Source organism: Ptychodera flava, chromosome 17 (assembly GCF_041260155.1).
Source record: "Ptychodera flava strain L36383 chromosome 17, AS_Pfla_20210202, whole genome shotgun sequence".
NCBI classification, from domain to species: domain Eukaryota; kingdom Metazoa; phylum Hemichordata; class Enteropneusta; family Ptychoderidae; genus Ptychodera; species Ptychodera flava.
In genome coordinates this window covers 15,760,871-15,787,286 of record NC_091944.1, presented here as the reverse complement: position 1 = coordinate 15,787,286, position 26,416 = coordinate 15,760,871, and the positions used below count along the sequence as shown (strand labels likewise).

Genomic DNA, 26,416 nt, shown 5'->3' with positions numbered 1-26,416 from the left:
TTTGAATTTCAAACATCGGCAAGTATTCGATAATTTGATTCTCTGGTACAAAACTTTGCACGGTAACCGCCATTTTTTTATTCCTGATTTTAAAAGACAGAGCTTAAAAGTTTGCGAGGCGCATACTGCATTCAATAATAAAAGAGACCACTCCTGTTCCGAATGTTAGTTACGTTTTATTGGTAAATAAAATGATGACTTTCCAGGCGACAAATGAATCAAAAGGTCTTGCAAAGCGATACGCAAAGTAAACACACTTCCTGTGGTTTAGCTTAGCTATGCTTCTCCCATGAAGAATTCTCACACTGACTGAAGCTGAGCAAATTGTAAGACTCCTGGGAAGGTGTAAATGCCTTGTTGAAAGATGTAAAATATTTCAAAATCTAAAATGTTAAATTTGCATAGTATATTTGCATCTCCTCCCACGATCGAATGGTACGTCCCTAGGAGCTCGTTGCAAATCATGTCAGTGTCACTTGTCTCAGTAAGTTTCTCTAATACTAGGTTGACATAAGATAGACTTCAAATTGATATGTGGTTCCTTGCATTAAACACGTAAATGCTCTCTTTCATCGATAAGCACGGTCGGTTATTCAGAGTGAATAAATACCTGTTTATCAAATTTGCTGAAGCATCGTGATCAGTTATCACACCACGAAATGACCATGAGTTTGCTAAACATAAAACCCATTCTTGTGTCTTCACGCTATGTTTGTCACAATGTTGATTAACACAGAAATTGACATAAAAAAGACGAAAAGAGTGGGAACGACTGGCCCTATGCTACATGTCGGTGAAAGTAAAATGTTGGCGATTAATGTTCACATCAAAGTTTGTTGTAATGCAGTCTCAAACACGACAATGAAATACCAGCATTTTGAAAATGCTTTACATTATTTTTATGTCATATTGTATATAGATGTTAGTTCAACGGTCAGGATGTCCAAGGCTGGGATGATCAAAAAAGCGTGCCTGTAGCTATTTTTCCAAACTCACAGAAGTGATGACGTAAAGGATGACATGAAGCTACGACAGAATATGAAAACTATATACATGTACATGTAAATATAGTGAGCTGGCGAATTATCAAAATAAACAGCTGCAGGAACGATAATACAGGACAAACATTTCTGACGCCCACCGCATTGTTCATCGGTACTACTTTTGATGTAAGACATCATTTTTGAAATAATATAACATCTGTCTGTCCGTTTCAAAAATGCCAATAAGTGAATGTTTAATTACAGCAATATTGTGTTGCATGCTTGATTTCGTCCCATATTGTTGTAAAAATGTTATCAATATTATAACTTGGACTAGCATTCCACTGATTAACTTTCTGAACACATCTTTTATAAGAATGACCACACTATATTTACGTGCTTGGTTCCAGTAAACATACTGAACTGTCGTTTCCGTAATAACTCAAAGTGTTTTATTTTAAGATAACAAAATGACATCGAAAACTTTTGATAATTCTAGTCATTGTGTTGATGTGCCAGTCATATGATATCCAGACAAATATTAAGATAAGCCTTGTTACTAATAAACGATTATACACGTCTAAACCAGAACGGAAGTTGTAAAACATGGCTGAGTGGCAAATTTACCGAGATATGCATCTCTTTATTTAAGGAATATTATGCGAACGAGATTTCAAAACATTCAATTATCGTACTCATTAATTCTGGTATTAAAAGTCACAAGCTAAAAAAGTTAAAATCACATATTCTCCATTAGAACGTTATGTTAAATTTTCAATATATGCCTCTTCGTTAGTGATTCCTTCATCAAAAAAATCAGTTTGTTACTTGTTTAAGGTAGAATGCCCCTCGTGGACAGATATTCAGACTTTCAGATTTTTCATGCATACTTTTCTGATCTACCACTTGTGAGAGACCATTTTAAAGCTTTTGGAGTAAGCAAAACTTTCGTTTTCTTATTTTTTGTGAAAATCGAGAATTTCATTTTTTAACTCAGAGTTAACGCTGGAATGAGGGCCATTTTGAATTTCAAATATAGGTGATTTCAAGGTTCTCTGGTTACAAAATTTGGCCAATGACCCTTGATATTATGCTTGAATTTGAAAGACAATGATTCAAAGTTTCCTTGAGGAAAGTTTGAGCAAAAGTTTAAATCGTTCGCTTTCGAGGCGCAGATGATCTCAAAGGGTACGTGATCGAAAACAGACAAATGAGTACGGAACCCGAAATATTCGCAGGAATCGCAAATTATAGACATCATTTCATTGAATAGTTCAAGGTAGTTTGTCCTCAAAAACAAGTAAGGCTAGAGAAAAATATTTTATTTATCGGATTTTCTGGGTAAGAAAACAACGTGGTGACCAATTTTTCCTGCTTAACAGTAACTTCGCCAGTTTTGCTTGACGTGTACTCTTTGAATGTACACATCATAGTGTAATGTGTACATATAAAAATATCATGTACAAATGTATTCACTTCATAATAAAACAATAAGAAGAAAATTGAAATGTGAAAGTAAGTAGTAAGTGCTTCTGTGGTATTTTCTGACCCCTCAAAAAAACAAACAAACAACCACAAAAATTTAACCAACAAAAAAAATTATGCTAATTCTTATCGCTTCCCTAAGGTCAACATCTTTTCACATGATGTATGCAATCGTATCCAGGTGGCCGAGTTGTTTCGCTAATGTTGGGTAACCTTTTTATATGGGCCCTGTAGATTCCTAAAATAAATTTGACGACATATTCTAACAAGACATTGGTGTATACTTTGTACAAAAATATTCGGGTTTAGCACAATCTTTTTTCCTAACTAGTGTGTTTTACGTTTATACAATAAATTTAGAGATGTGGGCGGCATGTATTGATTCAAAATAATATCGAAAAATAAGAAATCATATAAGAAACAATCAACACGCTCATATAAAAGGTATCAGCTGCATAATATGAAGCTGTTGCAATTACATCGCAAAATTTTCAAAGTAAAGCAACCATGAAATGCAGCCGTTTTAAACATGAACTTAATTTTGACCATTGACGTTTACGACTTACAGCAACTGTCGCGTTTATCGTCTCATGGATTCAGTTTGGTCTCAAGCTTTCCACGCTTCCAGCGACTCTGGCTTGTCTTCCCCGGGTTCATCTGCACCGCTTAGGTTCTTGACCGCCTTAGTTAGTGCTTGCATGTTGTCGACCATTTCCAGTCTGTTTCGCTCCTGCTCCGCTATCAGTCTCTGAACGACGACCATTTGGTCGTTCAAGCTGGTCAGCATGTTCTTCTTCTGCTCATCCTTTACCGTCAGGTCACCTTGCATTTCCCGCATCAGTCCAGTCTCCTCCTCCTTGCTTGTCAGCACGTCCGACTGCAAGTTGGTGAACCAGTCTGTCATCGTCTTCAACCGCTTCTCTTCCCACTCCCTCTGTTCATCTTCCATGCGAGTCAGGCTCTTTTCAAGGAGTTGCAGCATGGTGTTTCCCTTTTCAGAAGATCCCATCAGCTCGTTTCGGCTCTCTTTCAACAACTCGTTGTCTTGCAGTTTGTTTCTACCTATTTCTGTGACGACGCCTTTTATTCCATCGGATAGGACATCACTTCTTTTGTTGGAGTTGACAGCTTCCTTCTTCACTTGTTGCTCTAGCCCATACAATTCATACCTACCATTGAAAAGATAAGTGTGCAAGACATTAGCCGTATTTTTGTCAAGTCGAAAATCATTTAGTAAAATGTAAGAGAGAGAGAGAGAGAGAGAGAGAGAGAGAAGAGAGAGAGAGAGAGAGAGAGAGAGAGAGAGAGAGAGAGAGAGAGAGAGAGAGAGAGAGAGAGAGAGAGAGAGAGACAGACAGACAGACAGACAGACAGACATAGACAGAGACAAAGACAGAGACAGACAGACAGACAGACAGACAGACAGACAGACAGAGAAAGGGGGAGAGAAGGGGTGGAACTGGTGAGCAGACAGATAAGGAAAAAATTATACGCTCTATACATACAACAGTTCGCCATACAGTGTTGCGGCGCATTCCATCACTGCAATATTGTGATGTCAATTTAATTCCATCGTGATAGTCCCACGAACTTGCGGACAGTTTTCTTCTTAAATTAGAAAAGTTGCGTTTGATAATAACTAAGAGGATCAAAGAATCATGCATCTAGTTTTCAAAATCCACTGTCAAGGTCTTACCTAATGGCAGATAAATCTTGCTTGATTGCGATAAGATCTTCCTTGGCTGCACCGCCTTCGCCTGAGTCGCGAGCCACGCTGGCTTTCTCAGCAAAATACCTCATCACCAGCTGTTTGCACACTTCCTATAAAGCAACGATCAAAGTAGTTCTGGAGGTTAGCTAAGGTTTGCGCGATTGTATGGTTCATAATATAAAAGGTAAAAGTTAAAAATGGTTGAAAGTTGATCAATATGTCAAATGTTGTCGAAGACGAAACGAAATTCATTTTCTCATACGTTGTTCTTTATACAATGAATATCGTGAGAATTTATATGATATTTGCTGGAAAACATATCCATGGTTTTCAAGATCTTACTGACACACAGAAATAGGAACACTTACTTAAAAACATTAATCGAAGTACGGCGGAATTTATCGCCAGGGCTTATGGGAAAAGACAATCCATATTATACGAAAAACAACGAGAATTAACCTGTGTTTAATATTGACCTTTTTTCTACTGTAATAATATAAGACAAGAAGTTTCTGTAATGTTTTCTTTTCTCATGTATTTGCGCACAGTCCTTCAAATGAAAATGTAACACCTTTTAAAAGTGACTGAAAAGCCCGTTGAGGCTTGGTGTAATTTCACTAGTCATTATAATAAATATCTATCTATGTGTGCAGAAAATAATCGCAGATGGATTGATTTTGTTTGGCGAAAAACTAAAAGAATAAAAAACTCATTTCTATGATGCCTTTCAATTTTATCACTGCATAATATATAATATACAGTTTCCATGGTGATGATGATGATGGTCACTGGTGATGATAATGATAATCAATGTACAGCAATCATTGAGAGACCTACCTTATAGCTGTCGTCATTGACCTTTGTTTTCCGTGACGTCTGAAAAAGAATTATCAAATCGCAATTAATTTAATCTAATTAAATTCATTGACATTAAGATTTCGATGGCTAAGGTGCAAAAGAAACTTAATTGTAAAAGCAAGAGTCAGCGTATATATATATATATACATATATATATATATATATATATATATATATATATATATATATATATGTGTGTGTGTGTGTGTATATATAACACAAATTACTTCAAGTACATATAACACAGACACACACAGATATATATATATATATATATATATATATATATATATATATATATATATATATATTTATATATATATATATATAATTGATAAACGTAAGTTAAAGCCCTCCTGACAAGTATAATCAGCTTATAAGTTACCTACCACCCATTTCACTTTCTTGGAACATTTCCTGCAGAACACATGATTGATTAGATGCTGAGTAACTCTCACGAGAGATTTTGGTGTCGGTACAATGTTGAATGGAGGCGGCATGGTAGCGCCATGCCGAAAATAATCCATCCACATCTCGCTTCGAGAGAACTTCCATTCCATATCTGAGTGTTCCTAGGTTAGAAAAGATGTAGACAAAGCATTTATATACCAGTTACATATTGCCGTCAATTACCCTTTGACAACTGTATTTAAGGTAAAATGTGCCTCGGAGACAGAGATTCCAACTCTCAAATTTTTATAACTCTTTTCTGATCTACCACTTGTGGGACCCATTTTAAAGATTTTGGAGCATGAAACATTTTCACCTCTTAGTTTTAAGAAAGCAGAACTCAAAAAAAAAAAAATTATTCTTTCCCAATAGAGACAGCACTGGGATGGCGGCCTCTCTAGCACTACGATCTGTATGCTTAATTTTTTATTCTTGGTAAGAGAATGATTGAAAGATTTCATTAAGAAAGTTGGAGCAAAAGTTTTAGTCTTTCACTATCGAGGCGCGTACGACCTTAAACCATAACATTGTACCTGTTATTATACATGGGCCTTTAAATTTGTTTTCCTGGTAGAATATTCTCACACGGTGTACGGCACTGAACAGTTTTAGAAACTCCAAAAGGTCGATGAATTTAAAGTATTTAAAGACCTACGCCTTACACCAAGGGTATGGAATCACGGATGTAGAATACACAATGTGCCTAAAAAGGATTTTAGCAGGATCCATTGTTTTAATACTATTGAGTAACAGTTTTTCTGACATTTGGCGACAAGCGTTACAAGCCCACACTTCAAAGAACCTTACCTTTTGCTAGCATAGTAAACTTTTTGACTTTTCTCTGACTAGGTGGGCACATTCACTGACAACATGTTTGGTTCTTTGTTTCTGCAAGTCATTGAGACGTTAGACAAGTTGAAGGAAAACCTGGGTCAGATGACCCTATTCCTCTTAGAGAACCTTATGTTCAATGAAATTTTTGTGATGACTCTCCCTTCACAGAACAAGTTATCTTTTATCCAGTAAAATTTGCACTGGCATTCAAACAAATGTTCCAAATACTGTTTGCCTGAAATCTTATGAATACGTAAGTTTCCTTGCTACATGTAGTAGTAGTAGTAGTTTGTTTTATTACATGAACACAAATAGATTCTTTCTACGTATTTATAAGACATTTTTCATCACACATTTTTCATCACACATTTTGCAGTGCCGCATTTTCTCAGTGTCATACTTTGCAGAAACACATTTTGCAGTGTAACCTTGCCTACCGATATGTTGGTGTACGTGGTTCCCATCAAAGCGATCAGAAGATTGAGAAGGATGATGACGGCGATGACGTTGTAACCACCAAACAATATCTTTCCAAAGAACTCCGTTGACCCATGGTCAGCTTCCACTTGAAGGACATCGAGATCGACCAAGCCATACAGCGACCAAAACAAGGATTCCAAAGACGATGCTATGCTGTAAGGTGAGTAAATAACTATTAATAATATAAAGGAACTACAGGAAAACAGACCAACATTTTGTATACATTTCGTCTACTTTATTTTAATGGTTTGTTTGTTTGTTTGTTTGTTGGTCGGTTAGTCTAGTTACTATGTATGTATGTATGTATGTATGTATGTATGTATGTATGTATGTATGTATGTATGTATGTATGTATGTATGTATGTATGTATGTATGTATGTATGTATGTATGTATGCATCCTTTCTAACGAGCGACTGATTTACTCAATTAAGTATACAAAATATTCGGGGCCTACACAATGCAAACATCTTTTCCAATCGTATAGCCCTGTTATGGAGTTATTACTGACGGCATTATGGACTACCATTTGAACTCTCGCATTTAACCAGGCAATGAAAAATGGTATTGGGACAAGTTGTTAATTCAATTTGACCTTCAAAACTCTTAGTATCCATGTCAATCCGCTCCTTTTAAAGTAAAATGCAGACTTTTATAGATGTGCTTTTCATTTCATTTCAATTTTATCATTGTGCTAGACTTGCTCCAAGTCTGTGGGCATATATTATATATATATATATATATATATTATATAATATATATATATATATATATAATATATATATAATATATAAAAAAAAAAATAAATAAATTGAAGGAAAGAACTTCAGCAGACTGTCAGGCTAGGTGGCAGGCAGGTGCTCAAATCGTTGGGTGAATGCCTTGGCCGGACAGTAACTTCTCTGACGAGACAAGCCAAGCGACTGGGGCAATTCTATCATTGTACGCTGTATATCTTACGTCAGCGTTTCGTTTACCTCATCGTGTAGTGTGTTGTTGAGGACTGAGCTTGTGGAATGGAGTTTCACCTGTTTCAGCCACCAAAACCTAAGTAGACTGTTTTAGTATGGTTCACTTTTGGTAAATCCTAGTAAACAAGGAAGCTAGTAAGAGGTGCGATTGAAGAAGAAACATTTAGAAAACAGTCAACCACATATATCAAAGATCTGTCAAGATCAGGTCCTTCGCCTTGATAAATATCATAGCGTTGCGGTTTGTTCTTGCGAGTTAAGGGTACCGAAAAATTCACATGGAAATTTTTGAAACACAAGTAAGAAATCTTGCAGCTTGCATTTGTTCTGTAGAGATCATTGCAACCTATAAGGGATCGGTTACTTTATCATTCTATCATGAGAAGGGATGGCCAAAATATCTGTCGAGTAAAATTGCTAAAATAGTGCGATTTTTTACTGCTTTTTCAGATATTCGTATGACTCTAAGTGAAAAAGTGTGATACACTGAGAAAATGTAATGCATATGCATCATAGATCCTCAAGAATGTCAAATATTGGAACCGCAAAAAAGTGTCGGAATTAAGAATATTGACACATCTCAGGATTTTGTGTTGCATCTCTATTGCGTTGAGAGAGAGAGAGAGAGAGAGAGAGAGAGAGAGAGAGAGAGAGAGAGAGAGAGAGAGAGAGAGAGAGAGAGACTCTACTTACTCGCCGAATGCTTGCTGGCTACATTCGTGATTTGAACCGCCTCCCTGTAGACAAGCCAGTTTATCCGTGGCTGCGTACAACCAGTAGAGCTGCGTAAGGCCCAGACCGAATGCTATCCAGATGATTACAAAGATGAAAAGGAACTGTACGATGTCCTTGATCATTTTACTGAAGCTAATTTGCAGAGGGCCGACGTACTCGTTAATGACCATGGTACGAAGGAACCTGACAATGCTGATGACATTTGCGAGGGCGATTACGCAGTCCGCTATGAGCGATGGATCATTGCCCGCCCATTCGCTGCGGGGAACAGAATAAGAAACATCATCGAAGCGACTTTGGTTGACATACTGCGAGTAATCTATCACCGACTCGGGCTCCTCGGCGGGTAGACGTTCTGAGACAAGTTGGGTCAATGTCGTGAGCATCCTTGTGAGATTAGCTAAGATTTCCTGGTCGGATTGGATCATCGGCGAGATCTGTTCAAGGATAGCTTCGGTGGAATTCTTGATCGCTTCAGATGTCGGAGAAACTGCTTGAAAAGCAGTCTCCAGAGCGCGGGAAATGCTTTCTTCGGTTACGTCTAACAGAGCGCTGGCTGTCGGATTCACGTCTGTGCGGGAAACGTCGGAGAGGGCATCATCACGTTCTTGGTCCACCTACGTTAAAGGAAGCAAATTAAAGGTCCTGATAACTACTGGATCTATGTTGTGCTGTAAGCCCAAAATGTTTAACAGGTTTAAATCATCAAAGTTGATCATTTTTCCCACAACGATGCATGGACCACAGCTCATACGCCCAACTCAATCTAATTTTCAATAGCCATTGTTCACATATAATGGACAAGTTAGTTTCCAAAGCCCAAACTCTGACAGGTGTTTGGGGGCGACAAAACCTATTCTTTTCAAGCTAAAGTGAGTCGCTACAAGCGCATATACTCAACAGCTGAAGTACACACGCCTTCAATGAAATGTCGCACTTCCACACCAGACAAATTTACAAGTAGGCTAGTGCATGAAGACAGGCTTTGATATTCAAGTAAAGATGTACACATACGCTCAACCTACCAATACGAATGCGGCTGTTCTCAGGCCCATCCAGGAAAGGTATAAACTCAGCTGCACAAAGTCAAAATAATTCCATGTGTCGCTAAAGTATTCACGGAAACCCACGCTCCATACTTCTTTGATTTCTTTCCAGACCATTCCTGCAGAAATCGTTACCAATTGTGCGTATCATATTTCTGCAGATATATCTATTTACAATGCGAGAAGATGTACATTTTTGGCGGAAATTTACATAAAGGAGGTGTTGATTTGACATATCACATATAGTGTTTCGAAAAGCAAAAGACGTATTGGATAACTGCTTACATTCGCTGATGTTGATGGCATTAGGTACGAACACAGAAGCGACAAGAACGAACAGATCCATCAGATACTACTGTGCATACATTGAAGAAACATGATGGAGACAAGTCGATGTTCATCAAACTTTTAAGTGGCCTAAAAACATCGGGAACAAAAGCTTAGATGAAACTGTGCAAAGGGCTATTTCAGGTATGTCAAATAATTTGGTTATATAGTGCCCAATCATTGCTTTTTTATAAAGGGCCACGCCTAAAAAGTGAGTTGCCCAAACTATCTCTTACCGACGTAAAACAACATCTTTAATATTCTGCAATACATGCTTTCATATGAGAGAGAGAGAGAGAGAGAGAGAGAGAGAGAGAGAGAGAGAGAGAGAGAGAGAGAGAGAGAGAGAGAGAGAGAGAGTCCCGAATATTTGAACATGTTCAATGCTTTTCATCATGATACACTTGTGTGGAATCCGACAAAGAAATTATAAACATCGGCACTTACTATTGATTTAATCGATAAAAATACCATTTTTGACGATGGCGTACCTACCTGCTACCCATATTATCAGCAGGAATTCAAATGCGTTCGGCAGCGGCCCTCTCTGTTGATAGTGAACTTGACGCATAGCCAACTTGCCTAGCGCGCTATTTTCGTCATACGAACGGAGATCTTGCGTCGTCATGATCAATATGAACATAAAATACACGTACGATGAGGTATGTAACAGGAACTTGACGTACCTTTCGAAAGATGTAGACAGACCAGGCACCATTAATTGAGTGTATGCATATGTAGCAAAATTCGATGTGAATTTTGAAACTGATATTTTTCTAACTGCTGTAAAACAGAGTGGAACACCAGGATGAGTCCAAAATTGATTGATTTAAATTCTGTAACATTAAAGAGGCACTCCCACTTGGTAACATTTTTAAAACACATTTTTTTAATGCCAACGGTCGATATTTGACATGGCGACTGCGCGTGGATCGCGAGATATCGATAAAAACATGTCCTCAAAAAAGTTAAAGTTTGAATTCCGGTGGCCCACCTGAATTCAGCTTCCGAACATAGAACGTTCGGCACTGGGGCCAGTGTCAACTAAGCTATGGAGTACGAGTCCATACGCTGACGCTGCTGTACGCCACAGTAGTACCACTCGCGTCGGTGAGCGGTCATGTCCCGTGGGAGAAAGCCGAGTCCTACTGACTCGGCAAAAAAACGAAAAACAAAGTTTGCTGATTCCACCAGAATTCGCATAGGTGACTAGCACAGATAGGTGCGGTTGATACATAGTGTGCATAGTGGCCGCCTCGTGGTATGCGCGCATACCACGCGGCGGCCACTATGTATCGAACCACGCGTAACTGTGTGGCAGACGACAAAATGTAGTCATCAGAGGCAACTAATATTTTACACGTAAAAACTGATATCTATGTGGTATTATTTAAAAATTTAATACAACTGATTGAGAACAATGAAAATGACAAAACTAAGGAGAAGTTTAAAAAGAATTACCAGACGTAAGGGCATTGATAATGATGTATATTAAGTCATCGCAGTAGGAGGTAAATTAATTGCGTCATTCGAACGTTTTTGGACTCCTTAGAATATCGTCAATCAGCACAACAACACACTTTCGGGGGATTTCGGGTCATAACCAGAAACGATCGTAAAACTTCGGAATGTGAAAAATACGCTCGGGAAATGACATGTTTTTATCGATATCTCGCGATCCGCGCGCAGTCGCCACGTCAAATATCGACCGTTGGCATTAAAAAATGTGTTTTAAAAATGTTATCAAGAGGGAGTGCCTCTTTAAGGTCTGTTTGTTTGTTGTAACGAGATGTAGTTTTTAACATTTTCCTGTGTGAACCTCGATGAAATTTAAAATTGTCGTAAAGTAACTCAGTCACCTACTGAAAGTGTCAATAAAATAAATAAATAAATATTACATGTTCACATTCCAAGTATTATCCTATGAGATACTTTTCGTATTAAGGTAGTATAGAATGCGCGTAGACGACAGATATTCGGACTTAGAAACTTTTACAATACCATTTGGTCTATCACTTTGAAGCGAAACATGCTGGTATGAAATTGGGAAAACTGAAAAAGTTCAATATTTCACCCCAAAAGGACTTGCTCGTGATATTTTATTCTGATGATTAATAATTCAAGAGTTTAATATTTCGGCTTTTTTTTAAATCGATGGCAGCCATCTTGAATTTCTATTGGTAAATTTAAGGTAATTATTTCCATTGTACAAACATTTCCATGGTGATTCCTGATTTTATTCTTGATTTTGAAAGAGAATGGTTGAAAGTTTCACTGAGGCAAATGTAAATACTGTACAGAGATACCATTGGCCGTTTCCACGTGCACTATTTTGTCTGGACTGGAAGATCCGTCGCTCGAGGGCGCTCTCTACGCTCCCCCTCTTAGCGTAGGGAGAGTCCTCGTGCGACGGATCTTTCAGTCTACTATTTCTCGAACTTTCCCTTTAGCAACATTGGTAGCGTAACGCTTCGTGAGAAACGATGACAATGCGTATATTCATGGAATGAGTATCAATAAATTTGGAAAAGAAATTAATTTGGAAATTGTTCAGTAATAGTGACAAATTGGAAAAGTAAGTGGTATATTATATCTATACTTACGGTACTCTCATAAATCGACGAAATTTACCAACCGGCAAGACTATGTATAGAAGGCAGAGGATGGGATAGAAGACCATGATCAGCGTCGAAAGCAAGAAATTACGGATGGAGCCTTGGTCTCGCCAATCAGGTAAACCTCTGTACCATCGTTCAATGAGTTCCTGCTGACAGTACGGATGTGCTACAAACTGTGCAAAATAATAACACGTAACCTAAGTGTTCAAACTGAAAAGACAGTTTGTGTACTTACAGCCAGTAGGGCTACTTGAGTGCACATATATATATATATATATATATATATATATATATGTGTGTGTGTGTGTGCATATATATATGTGTGTGTCTGTCTGTCTGTCTGTCTGTCTGTCTGTCTGTCTGTCTGTCTGTCTGTCTCTGTCTGCCGGTCTGTCTGTGTATATGTCTGTGTGTCCGTTTCTCTGTGTGTGCACATATTCATGAAATATACATAATTATATACATGTTATACGAATACATCATATGTGTGTCTCTGTGTGTATGAGATTCTTTTGTCATAATTATTATGATTCTACATAATTAATTGCGAACCTAATGGAAAAGTAAAATGCGTGGTCCGACTTTCCGTAAACACTTCATAACAGTGATGATGGCGAGTGTACGAAACTTATTTTCATGCACTGGACACACACTCATGTCTAACGACATGTAAATAGATTATTTTTAAATACATACATGAAAACATGCGTAGATAAATACATTAAATATATCGAATAAGACATGCATGTCATGCACATCTACAATGAGCAAAGGTAACGATTGGTGATCGGGAGTGAAAAACGTATAGCAGGATAATCACGTGAATAGATAAAAGTGAGAGGATTGAACTAAACTGGCAAATTTGAAAAGTTTGGATACAATTACCTGTTTCTGTTCCTTTTGACAGCGTCGAGAACTTTGGCTGGTAAATTTGACCTATCACTGACAGCAACACTTGGATTCGAGTTGTGGTTCAGAACGGCCCTGAGCTCATCTGCGTCGCGAGTCTGCCCCAGCAGATCAGCGGCGAACTGTTCACATTGTTCGGCAAGTTCGGAGTAGGCTTGACGGAATTCGTACTCAGTTGAGCTTAGTTCCCTCAGCTCGACCGAAAGCTGTAAAAGAGATTTAAGACAGAGAAATATAAAAAAAGTTCAAAAAAGTTATTGAAAATGGAGAAGCTTGGGTTGGTATCTCTATATCATCCCTGGCGGACCCATACTTTGCAGGCTCCTATTTACATTCACTATGTTAATAGCTGGCAAATACAAATAAAACACTGGCGTTGATATTATATATGTATACATTATGTAAGATCCTTTCTTCTGAATAATTACTTTTATCTGGATGTATTTCTGTGTATCTTTCGCTGTGTTGCTGGTTTATTTTAATGTGAATTCTCCTGTCTGTTTGTTTACGTTGTAACTGTTATATATTTTTCGTTTTTGTATTATATTTTTATTTTCAAACAAACCTGTTATTGGGGTAACCTGTTGGTTCGAGATTAAATAAAATAAAAAAATAAAAAAATAAAAATATTATTGGATCAACTTGAGTCTGCAAATAGTTCATATTTTGTTCCAAGACCAATTGTTGCATCGTGCAAACATCGATCGTGACACAACATTTGGCCACTGCCATCAAGATTATTACAGGGGTGTCATACATGAATGTTTATTGTTGCATGGTAGAAGGCGGCATCGTACGTTTACTCAAATTCTGTGAAAAATGCGGCGACTTCAAAATGGATGTGGTAGGCGTGCTTCAGTTTGAAGTTCTATTAGCTGTAACTTTTGACGTATTCCGCACTATTTATGTTTTCTTTGTGGTACCACTCTCAAAATCATGTTCAAATGCGAAGAGTTCAATCTGTAAATACAGCTGGCTTTGTGTGCATTGTCTTCTGTTACAACCCACTCAGTGTTTGTTGGTTCTAGAATTCGTCTGTTAAAATGACATCATGTATTGTAAACGGTGTATTGTCTTTGTAAGGCCAATCATACTTTGGGGAATAGAAGAGGACCTACTTGATTTTCCCAAGAAAAAATAATGATAAGGGACTTGACAGAAATAACAGAGGGGTGGTGTTTTTGAAATTGGCCGCCTAGAAAAATGGTGACCCTTCAAAAGTGTTTGCGAGAAAACAAGTGACCCTCCCCAATTTTCATGCATAAACACAGTGACCCCCCCTTGCGTGTCATAGTCCTTATTAATAATATCTTAATTGACATATACTTTCTCATTTGACCTTTAAACTTTCAGCTAATACTTTTCAACCTTTACAAATAATCACTTTTATGTAAGTTTTTTTTCAAGTAATTCGATGAAAAAAGATAACATTTCATAATAAATAAGGCCATCAACTACTTGCAGTACCATTGGTTATTCAAAATCAAAAGGGACAAAGCTGTAATGTTTACCTTCATCTATAGTTTGGCTTGTAACTGTACAGAGAGCGCTATTATTGTTTGTCAAGAAACTTATTACAGCCATTAAGTCACTATAGAACAACATTGCAATATATTGCAAGTTTTATCGGGGAAAACGTTCTAGAGTTTATCCCTAGACTACCATGAGGTGAATTGATATTTTGGGTGAAATTCCCATATCATACTTGTTGTTCACATCCGCACTTTTAAACACCCTATCCTGACCAAGTAAATTCGCCTCACTTGCCCAACATTCACAAAAGCACAGATTTAGTTAGTTTAGAGTAGTAAATGATATTTGTAGTTTTCTCATAGACTCCAATGGAGAGTGAAATTTGTACGGGTGAAATTCCAAAGTCAAATTTCTTGTAGACTAGTAAATATTAATGCACTTGTAACCACTCTATTCCAATCAAGTACTTTTGTGTCATGTATCCAATGTCTATAAGTACACAGATATTGGAAGTTTTACATTGGGAAAAATGTTCATGGTTTTCTCAAAGACTCCTATGTACAGTGCATCCACATTTTTGGTGAAATTCTGAAATCAAACTTTACACATAAGCACTTGTAACCACCCTATTCTAATTAAGTACATTTATGTCCATTATCCACCGTCTATAAATGCACAGCTATTACTTGTTTTACATTGGAAAAAATATAACAGTGGATCCACATTTTGGTGAAATTCCAAAATCAAATTTCTTGTACACATTTGTACTAAACCACCCTATTCTAGTTAAGTACATTTATGTCAATTATCAAACATATGTTAAAGTACATTTATACCTTGTTTTGAAGGAGAAAATGTTTAACGTTTGCCCAGTAGACTCCCATGTATTATGATTTTATATTTATGGACGAAGCACTATATCGGCCATATCTTGGCTTCTAATAGAGGCGCAAATAGGTGACCTAAAGGCATGCGTGAAATTTCATGAACCTTAAAAATGCTTGTGTGAAAAATTGCAAGGAATATTTATCGGATACCTAAGTAGATAAACGCCTCACCTCAAATGCTCTTCCAAACGGATCAGGACGTTGCCTCTTCTCAAGTTCAGAATAGGAGATGTACGCCTCACTGGCTAGCGCCTTGTAGATATTCAGGGTACCAACCGAACGCTGAACCGTGTGTTTCTCAGTATGGAAATCCGATAATTTGATTTCTGGGGCACCTTTCTCCATCAGTAGCTGTCGACGTAAAAGTTTAATGAGAAACGATGAACTTGAAGTACAATTAGTCATTTGAACGTGTAGGGGTAAATGTGAGGAAATGCTGTCATCTGTATGAGTCTGGATGAATCATAATACGGACTATTGATTTAGTCTAAATTGGTGGATGAACGATAATCCGCTTTCGTCTGTCCTTGTTGCATGAAAGTGTGCACAACTCAAAGAAAGTAAAGGATCAGACTTGCCTTGTCAAAATTCCAATGCACATGCAATCCATGTATTTTGTTATACAGTGCATGATGGCTATGCATTGTTGAACACCACACATTTGATTTTCTTTCATAATCTTAAATTTGTAAAAATAAGGATAAAATCTCTGACCTCTTCATTTTTGAGTAGATTATCAGACTTTTTTGAGTGCAAAATTACTACAAGTTCATTGAGAACGATTCCAGCAGATTCTGGGCAGTGGCGTAGTCAATTGCAAGCTTGTTTTTTTCCCGGATTGGAGGATAACTTCTCTGTGTGCCCAACCCAGAGATTTTCAGAATAGAACTTAGTCGAGGACCGACGACTTCAATCGCAGGCTTGAACCAAGTGTACATCCGAGTCAACAACCACATGCTTAATATGTAATACGTTAAACATAAGATAAATAAATCGATGCTACACGGTGTAGTATTGTTTACATTGTAACCCGTGTCAAATTATTTGTTCGGTCGTTCATTGGCACTGAGTACAATTGGTGTTAGAAATCTGTCACTTCTTACTTGGCGAAGTATAACAACATATGGGTACATCCTTCCGCGATATGAGAGGGCCTTTTTCCAAAGTATGTATTATTTTGTGGTTTATAGCTATAATCGAATCGAGGCCTCTTGAATAAGTAAACAAATACTATATCGTTTCTTGAAGCTGACATTGTCCCTGCAAACAGGGTCTGTTTCATGAACTTTTTTTATAATAACTTAGATGGGATTGCGATAAGAAATTCTGCCGCATTTCTTGTTGGCTCTTGTCATGTTTCGGTCTGACAAGCTCAAATAAGCTCAATTTGTAGGATTACTTTTAATTGAAAAGTTCAAGTACAACTTTGCTAACCTTTATGGTGTCATAGTCATTCTGATGGGCTGCCAATATGATTGGAGTGATGTCCGGGTGAAAATCATCGTTGTTTTCGGATGCATGGGAGTTCACCAGGTCATCAGCCTTCGATTCAGATGAAAGGAAACATGACAAATGAATGCATGTTGACTTACTACATAGGAACACGTAGAACGATATATATAAGTGTACTTGTGATTCATTTCATTGTGTATACACAATACAGAGTATGCTCATACACAAACATACATACATACATACATACATACATACATACATACATACATACATACATACATACATACATACATACATACATACATACATACATACATACAGAGAGACTGACACACAGACAGACATAGTCTATGTTTTCTTGTGGCGTCAATGATACTCGCTAAGATCCTTTTGTTTTGTGTTATGGAGTAAAAAATTGACAAAAAGTACTTTGTTCACATTGATTATGCCATTATATGTATAAGCGTGGATTCGCTGCTTACAGTACGCAGGGGATTCTTAGAGTCATAATTTACAGGGTGCTTTCATTTCGAACACGATTTAGTTTGTCTACAGATGTATTCTTGAGGTATTGTATAGACGCTTGAGGAAATTATCATGATTAGAACCTCTAATAGTCTATAACTATGACACAAAATTATTTACTGTCTATCGATGTAAATCATAGATAAATTAATAATTAAATATGGAAATACAAAAATACATAGAGCTGCGCAGATGATGTAGAGAGAAAAAAGAGTTGCTCAGTAATTGTGGTAATAGCAGACAAGCTCATTTAATTGCGCAGCAACCATCCATCCATCACAGTAATCAATGACCATCTGAGCAACCTGGTGTCACTTTCAACATTTGCACATTTCAATCATCTATTGTTCTTTTGCTCGCCAGAAAATCAAGCTCATTATTGTCATTATTCAGTTCGTGTCAGCATGTGTTACTTTATCAACTTCAAAGAAGTCGCAGAGCGTTTATTTTTATATCGGCGACTAATTTTGGCACTGGTGGACGCCCTTCACAAAAAGGTGGCTAGGACTGTTAAACAATTACCGCCCGAGAGTACCTTGGTCAGAGACGATGTCCTTGAGCGATGGTTGAGCGGTATTGCAACCGTCTATTGTCCCGGTGTTATGTGAATTGGTCTTCATTACATGTAGAGCATTCCGCCAGGACAAATAACACCATAAACAGACTCCTTCTGATTGCAAGGCTTATTTTCGCACAAACAGACCAAGCAGAGACTACTTAACAAATTTGCATATCACTAATGCCAGTCTGAAACCAGTCGTCTACTGCCTCAGGGCTTGTACGCTGTTTCGTCGTCTCAGCCCTGTGATTTTCATGTATGGTCAGAAAATTCCCATTAATAAACGTGTTGAAAATAAAATGACAATTCGAAAAACTGCGACCCACTTAATTCTTGAATGAACGGGATAAAGAATACGGTCAACTTCACGGCCCCGGATTGATTGTCGATGCGTGAAAATCCGTAAGTAGACGTGAAGCAAAAGAGGCACGTGTACGAGCATTCATGATTGAGGCACAGCCCCTCCACACACACGTGGAGGGACTGTGATTGAGGTAGACTATCGACTAAAACTTATCAGGGCTGTTGTTCTTGATTTTCTTGCTATCAGAATACACTATTTCAGAAGTCATGATGAGACTGGAGTTCAGTCTTTTTTTGAAGATCATCTTTCTGCGTTTCTTACTTACAAGCAAAAATTGGAATGCATTTCAGCACAATTGCCGAAGGGGACTCGCTTCAACCATGCAGTAACTTGCAAATTCTAACGGTCTCTCAAAGCCAAACAAAGACAACCTCGAGACATACATTATTTGTCTGAAGCTTTAGGGGAGTATCACTTTCGAAAAGAAATGAGTTGTGATTCAGTGTGCCTATTCATCGATTACTGTTTGTCTGTGGACTGGCTTTGACCGTTTGATTTCGATGATGTTGCCTCGACCCTAGACCTCGCTTGCCTCCGTGCCTCCGGATGCAAGCGAGGTCTAGAGTCTCGGCTATCAATGATGTGGAATTGCTGCCATACCAACTTCATCCATTCTCCCCACAAATAAGATGGTTCTCCCCTAACCAAAGTTGATCTGCCACTATCTGTGCTGTAGAGGTATTAGGTAATTGCTGGGCTGCTTCATCGTTCATTCGCCCAAGCACAGATAGTAGAGCCCCCCCCCCTTTCTGTCTATGGCCCATGGTAAAAGCACTTGTCACTTGTGATACGGAGAATCAAACTGAGTTTTGATCACATAATTTCAAATGCAATTTTTAAGATCTAAATATAGATGAAAGTTTAATTTGTAAAGTTTCTGTCACCCGCACGATTAAAATGTAACGCCCTGCTCTGAGCTTTCGGTCACTATCGGATCTTATAAGAAGTTCAGGCTATTGAACTTCTGTGAACGTTCTCGCTGGTATTCCAACATATCAAAGGTACAACTGTTAAAGTCGGAAAGATCCGAATACTAAATGTACAAAATTTGCACAAAGTTTCAAGACCCATGGTGACGCTTGCGCCTCAGGTATTACTGCAGGTCTTGCTTTGGCAAAGATATGAGTAGGAACGCACCTGAGGTAACTCAAGGAGAATCTGCACCGCCTTGAAGAATTTGGTGTCGACGGCCTGCAACATTGAATCCCCAAGTTCAACTCCATGTTGTAGGAGCACCTGAATGACGTCTGAAAAATAATTAACACGGAGAACACGCTAAGGCATCATACGCGTTGTTACTGACTAAAATTTCCCCTTGCCTTGAGTATTATTTTGTGATTCCAAAGTCTGCAGAAAGGTCATTGAACGATACGAATCTTCCTTCCCCTTGAGTAAACTTCGTTGCCAGGGACGTTGATTGCGTTCCCGTCATTGACACCTAATGTCCAAGTCAGAGGGACCTTGAAATGATTAGGGTTATATAAGCACAAGAAGAATGGCACTTTTATTTAATCATTGTTTAATAGATGCAGATAATGTAAATTTCATATATTTGATGCCCAATGAGAGAAAATTATATAAATGATTTGTTTTCCAATGAGAGAATATTTGAATTACTCTTGACCGATCAACGGTGACGGCACTATCAAAATGACTGTTTTCCCAAGTTGAAACTTGTCACACAGATAATCATGGAGATACGCATTTCTGACGGTATACCCTGGCTTGGAAGCCAAAATTACCTCTCTCATTGCTCGGTGACTGCAGCAAATTTATCACATATATCGTACTTTGTACTAATTATTGGGACCAAACATGTCAGTATCTTATTTTAAATGCCTTTTCCTGGTCATAATATTTTAGAAATTTTCCTTTTTCGGGAGATGAGCGTTACTTCACAACTTCGATGCAAAAACACCTCTGAGAACAGGACTTTAAAGGGACGTGTTACAGGCAACTGGTGCTCATGTCTATGGTCTCTGCAATGTGTCGACCTGGTTCTGTGTAATATTTATGTGATGCACGGCCCGGGTCCCTCCACAAACACGGTCCCTCCACAACGTTTGTGGTATAGCCGACAACCATTGAAGATAGATATGTCGACAGAGTATACATTCTTTAAACTCCTTCGGAGCGAAGCTTCCGATTGTGTTTGCTCGATTACCTAACCGCCATGTTTCTGTTTGTTGATCTATAATGTCACTTTTTTCTCTCAATATAAAAGCAACAGTTAAATTAACAATAGGATATTATTCGACACCTAAAACTGATGTAATACCTCTCCCCACATTCAAACACAAAACGGAGAGAATCCAAATTCCTGTAGCATGCAGTTAAAACAGTTTGTGAAGTTAGCTGTCCAGGGTATTGATGTACCAGATCTTCAGTCATTGAAGCTGACACATGTGAAACGTTGAATCCATTCGTTAGATAGGATAGGGGTATCAAGCCTTAACTGTACAATTTTTAGTGTCCACAATTTTGCAAAAAAGACGTTTCGTCTGAAGGGCAAAGGTGGAGAGGCAGGGGTGGGGCCTGAGCTTAACGATCGATGGCATCAGATACGACATCCTATACTGCAAAAAGTTTAAATTATAAACTATGTTATAAACTATCATGTGATAGGCTATTTATTTCGACTTCTTTCAACTACTGAAAAAAACCACTTGTCTAACAACTTTCTGTGGCCTTCGCTTACTTTTCGCTTTCTTTCTACAAATCATCGTCCCGAAAACCATACGAATTCCCTTTCTAGATGACTCTGCACGAATACTTTGCGCAGAGAAAGAGCTTACAATCAACGGCTGCGCTACGGCTGCGGCTACCCTTGTGATTGTCGTCTCAGACATACGTTACCTAATCGTCCATTTTCTATGGCCAATTCAAGAGCCGTTCTTCCCTTGGCGTCTCTCACGTTGATGTCATCGAATTCTGTGGCATTGTTGAGTGCCGTTTCCAGAGAATGGATGTCCCCCTTCTCGGCGGCGGTCAGGTACACACGGACAAAGCTGGACTTCGTCGTCGCCATCGCTCTCTGATGAACGCTCGCGCAACAGAAAGAGCGAATGGTTAGCTAGTCGAAAGTAGCGAAGTCGCTGGTGGCACATACGGGTCTCATGCGCACGACTGTCATCACAGCATGTAAACGACGTGAATGCTAGAACGTCTAAATAGTTGAGCTGGTTATGTAATCGCGAAACTATTATGGCTACCCGATCTTGGATTGCGCTCATACTAGCTTCAGTGAGCTTGAGATAGCTTTTGTCCACGGTCCTCCAAAGGACCGTGTTTTGAACTAATGCTGCGAAAGCATGGGTGTATTGTAAGCGAAAGGTGACCAGCTCAAAATAATGTTTTGCAAGCTATTTAAGCTGGATACAAACTCAAAATAATGTTTTGCAAGCTATTTAAGCTGGATACAAACTCCAGCAGATGTCGTGAGTATTTTAGGCCACAAATGCGAAGCTTTACCGTCTCTAAGGCAGCATTCACAAACACTTGGGGGAGGGGAATTGATGGGAGGATTTGAAAATACCAAGGGTATATTGGGGGCATTTCAAGAAATTTTGGTGATGAAGGGGTGCACTCGAAATGAAACTGTGTCTGATTGATATGAAATATGTGTGTAGTTGTCACGTAAATAACAAGTCACGAAAAATAAATCCTATGGAAAAAACACATTTTCAGTTCTGTTTTATTGTTAGGAACACATACACAAACATACAGGTCCAGGTACTTTCTCACACCCAAAGGCATCAACCAAGATCACACGGAACTGCTCCACTCTCTTTGTTTTATGTTTCATAGAGCATTGCAGAGATTACGGTCAGACACTTGTACCAATACACAATATTGCAGGATTTATGAAACAGCTCATCCACAACTTTTGCAGCATTTTCTAGCCGAGACAGGAAACCTAAAGTTTGAGCTTAAAGCAGTAAGGCGAAATGGAACGCTGTTGATAACCGCACAGAAAACAACCTGTGAGACGTAAGACCCTATTTCCATATGGCACCGGGGAACAGTATACGTCACAATCTGATAGGCTTTCAGTATGGGTGAGAATAAGCCATTACGTGACCCAAGAGTGACCTAACTCCATTAACAGCCGCAACTTTTTGGCTGATTTATTGATTATTTTGTTTTGTGTATCCACTGCAGTTTCTTGTTCTGTTCCCAAAGAGTGATGAATATGTCCATTCCAAAACCAGGCAAAATCATAGAAGTCTGAATAGGGCATTTGAACGCGTTTTGGGTTTGTTAGGAGAGACATTAGAGAACTTTTGTGGGATTCTCCCGCTGCCGCCGCAGCTAACCCTCCAGAGACGCTTATGAATGCAGCCTAATCAGTGGTTAACACATGTTTCCCTTGAAAACATGACGTATGTTTTTTGAAATTAATTAGCTATGAAAATCATTCGCATATTATGCCAAAATTAGAAGTAAAATGCTGAACTCCTTTTTACGACGACTCAGTTTAATCAGGAATTTCAGATGCATTTCCATCTCACATGGACCTTTCACAGGCCAAGAAATTGCAAGGATTGCATTTCATTCCTACGTGGGGACCCATTGTGTTTGGGATGGAACGCTAGCACAAAGCTGCTCAAATATATGTAACACTGCGAGTGAAAGCTCTACCCGGCTGTTACTGTGGTTGATGGCGATGGGAGATGCAGGTGCCGCCAACCAAGCTGTTCGTGCAAAAGGTGTTCGTGCGCAGTTTTTCAGCGGGCGGGCAAATTTTAAAACTAATCAGCGGGCGGGGAGAAAAAATCGATATTTACTGTGGGCGGGGAGAAAATTTTGGACAGTGGGTACCTGAACATACGTAGAGGGAGGGGAAACCGTAGTTGATTGAAGTTGAGGAAGAGGGACCAATGTTCCAAGGTATACTGCTAGCTGCTCGCACGGTTTTGTGTTGATTTGGGTTGCCTAGTGGGTATCTAGAGGGCAAAGGGGAATTTCAGTAGTGGGGAGAGGGCAGTGGGGAGCTTGAATGGTTGTGGGAGTGGGGGAGCGGGCAGACTGTAGATACTGTAGGGCAGTGGGCATCAAACTTCAGTGGGAGGGCACAATTTCCGTGTATGCCAGTGGGAGGGCAGTTACGAACACTGCATGAAAACCCAATAATACTTACTGTATTTGCATGGATTATTGCCTGTATTTTAGCTGAAGAGTGCATATACAGACGAATACAGTCAATAATCCATTGCTTGTATTCAGCAAGCCTGTATTCATGTGGATTCATGTGAATTCACGTGTATTATTCTATAATACAGGTAACTCATTAGTGTGAATTTATCTGTATTGTTGCGTTTTCAAGCAGTGGAACAGCTCTACTTTCCCCTCCAAATTTTAGGTGAAGGTCAAAAACACGTAAAATTGGTATATTAGCCTTCAAAACATGTTTTGTGATGATTTTGCGAAATTGATGAAATTTATCAGTTGGCGGCACCTGGAGATGTATGCTGGCCCGCTCAAGGACAGTTCTAAAACAGTCCGTCCTTCAAAGAGGAGGAACTGTAACTGAAAGAACTGTGAGATCACAGTCATCTGTGGTCGGTCTATTCCGCTCGGCGTCTATGCCCCCATAGACGTGTGTACATATGCTCTACTTCTCTAGCCTAGAATCATATTCGTCCGCTTGCCTCCGTACGGGAGTGGGTCGGAGGTACGGAGGCAAGCGGACGAATAGGATTCTAGGCTACTACTTCTCAGGCATAAGCTTATGTACACATGTCTGTGGGGGCATAGACGCCGAGCGGAATAGACCGACCACAGGTGACTGTGGCCAGATACAACGGAAGTCAGGTACTGTTCAGTATCTGTTAACGGCAAGCAGAATATAACCGAAGCATCGATTTTGGGAAAGATACTATTTATTCTTGTCGTCTCAAGTTATGTACCGGACACGGGCATGTTTTGAATCGAATTGCAATCCGACTGTCCGCCGGCGAGTTCCGTGTGTTTGCGATAAACGCTGTCACCTTTTTCAAATACGTGCGGTGATTTAGATCCGATATGGCATTTAGATTCGCCAATTATTGGAGATGATAAGGAAGCGTTCAGTTATTACGGCTGGCGTGGGCCGGCAAAATCCAGGGGGGTCACCTTAAATTTGAAAACTGCAAAGGAGGGGATCATGCATTTTTCAAACAGCTCAGAGGGGAGTCACTTAATTTTCATAAGTATCCATCTCGTCAAAAAGCAGTTTCAGTGTTCAGAAATATTCTGAGAGATGAAAATGATTCGCTGCATGATTTCATTCTCTGAAGTCATTTAACTGTAAAAATCTGAACAAAAGTATAATTATCTGTCACATGAACATCTTGCCTTGGCAACTCTGAGGCTGGTCTTATTGTAAATTGAGCTCACTGAGGGAAATGAACAATTCCTATTACTTAAATATTAGAGATATAGCAAGTTTTGTCAGGGAAATTATTTAACAGTTACCTGTAGACTACTAGTACCATGAAAAGTGAAATTATACTTTTAGGTGAAATTCCAATATCATAATTGTTGTCGAAATCTGAACTTTCAAATACCCTATTTGAATCAAGTACATTGCATCAATTATCAAACACCTATAAAAGCACAAATTAATTTAGTGTAGCATTGTAAAAAAATTATTCATAGTTTTCTCATAGACTCCAATGTATAGTGAATCAACATTTTGGTGAAATTCCAAAATCCAATTTCTTGCACATATATCAACCTTTCCTACTCTAACTAAGTACTTTAAAATGAATTATCAAACGTCCATAAATACACCGTGACAGATTTGGCTAGTTTTGTATTGGAAAGAAATTATTCATGGTTTCCGCATAGACTACCATGTATGGTGAATCAACATTTCGGTGAAATTCCAAAATCCAATTTCTGGCTAACATATCCATTTGTTACCTCCCTAGTCTAATCAAATCATTAATATTAATAATCGAGAGTACATAAATTCACAGATTTACCTATTTTTGTATTTGAAAAAAATCATTCATAGTTCCTCATAGACTCCCATGTATAATGGATGGACATAGTCAGAAGGGGAAATTTGAACATTAACACCTTGTAAGTTTGTAAGGACGGTCATTTGAAAAAATCTGAGAATCTTTTTGGGGGATTCTATCGCCCCCAGAGGTGTATGTGTGTGCAGCTTTACTCAAGCAATGGGGGGGGGGGGGGGTCATGAAATTTTTGTCATCTTAAAAGGGGGTCATCAAATTTTTGGTGCAATGGGTAGGGGTTCACTTATTTTGACTGATGCGCAGTGAGGTTTGGCCGTAATAACTGAACGCCCCTAACGATCACGAGTTCATCGTCCGGCAGGGCAACAAACTTTGTAAATGTTATATAACACTCAGCAAACCAACTGCAGATGCAATATTTGCTTTGGTCATCGTGGAGCAAAGTAGCGTTTCACTTTTTGCATGGTAATAGCGTAGTTAGGGCTAGACATATGCAACGATAATTATTTCATCCAATGCTGAGTATTTTCCTTTTTCAAGCCTTCTTCGAAAATACAAACTTACTCGTTATGTAAACCGACCCACTCGAAGGGGGAAATATTTTTGGTTGATCGAGTCAAAAATACTTGATAACGGGCAGCCAGCATCATCGTAAATTTCCAAGGGGAGGGGGCCCCGACATAAGTGGTCACGTGACAAATTTTGTCCCAATTCAAATTTTAATATTAACTCCGTTACTGTGACATGTTTTCATTCTCATTTCAAAATATTAACGATTGGCA

At 38.7% G+C, this 26,416-nt stretch overlaps 1 protein-coding gene across 1 annotated transcript; it reads right to left on the bottom strand.

The window, feature by feature from the left end:
• Window positions 1-156: 156 nt before the first annotated feature.
• On the bottom strand, window positions 157-21,697 carry LOC139116627 (short transient receptor potential channel 4-like). Its single transcript, XM_070679224.1, has 15 exons — window positions 21,526-21,697; window positions 19,807-19,916; window positions 17,201-17,308; window positions 15,938-16,117; window positions 13,445-13,612; window positions 13,383-13,394; window positions 12,483-12,670; window positions 10,375-10,565; window positions 9,532-9,671; window positions 8,465-9,123; window positions 6,759-6,954; window positions 5,427-5,609; window positions 5,017-5,055; window positions 4,165-4,289; window positions 157-3,637 (listed from the first exon to the last, which is right to left on the bottom strand). Exons 1-15 carry the CDS (start codon window positions 21,695-21,697, stop codon window positions 3,076-3,078), a joined length of 3,033 nt encoding a protein of 1,010 aa, XP_070535325.1. The 3' UTR covers window positions 157-3,075.
• Between the last annotated feature and the right edge of the window lie 4,719 nt (window positions 21,698-26,416).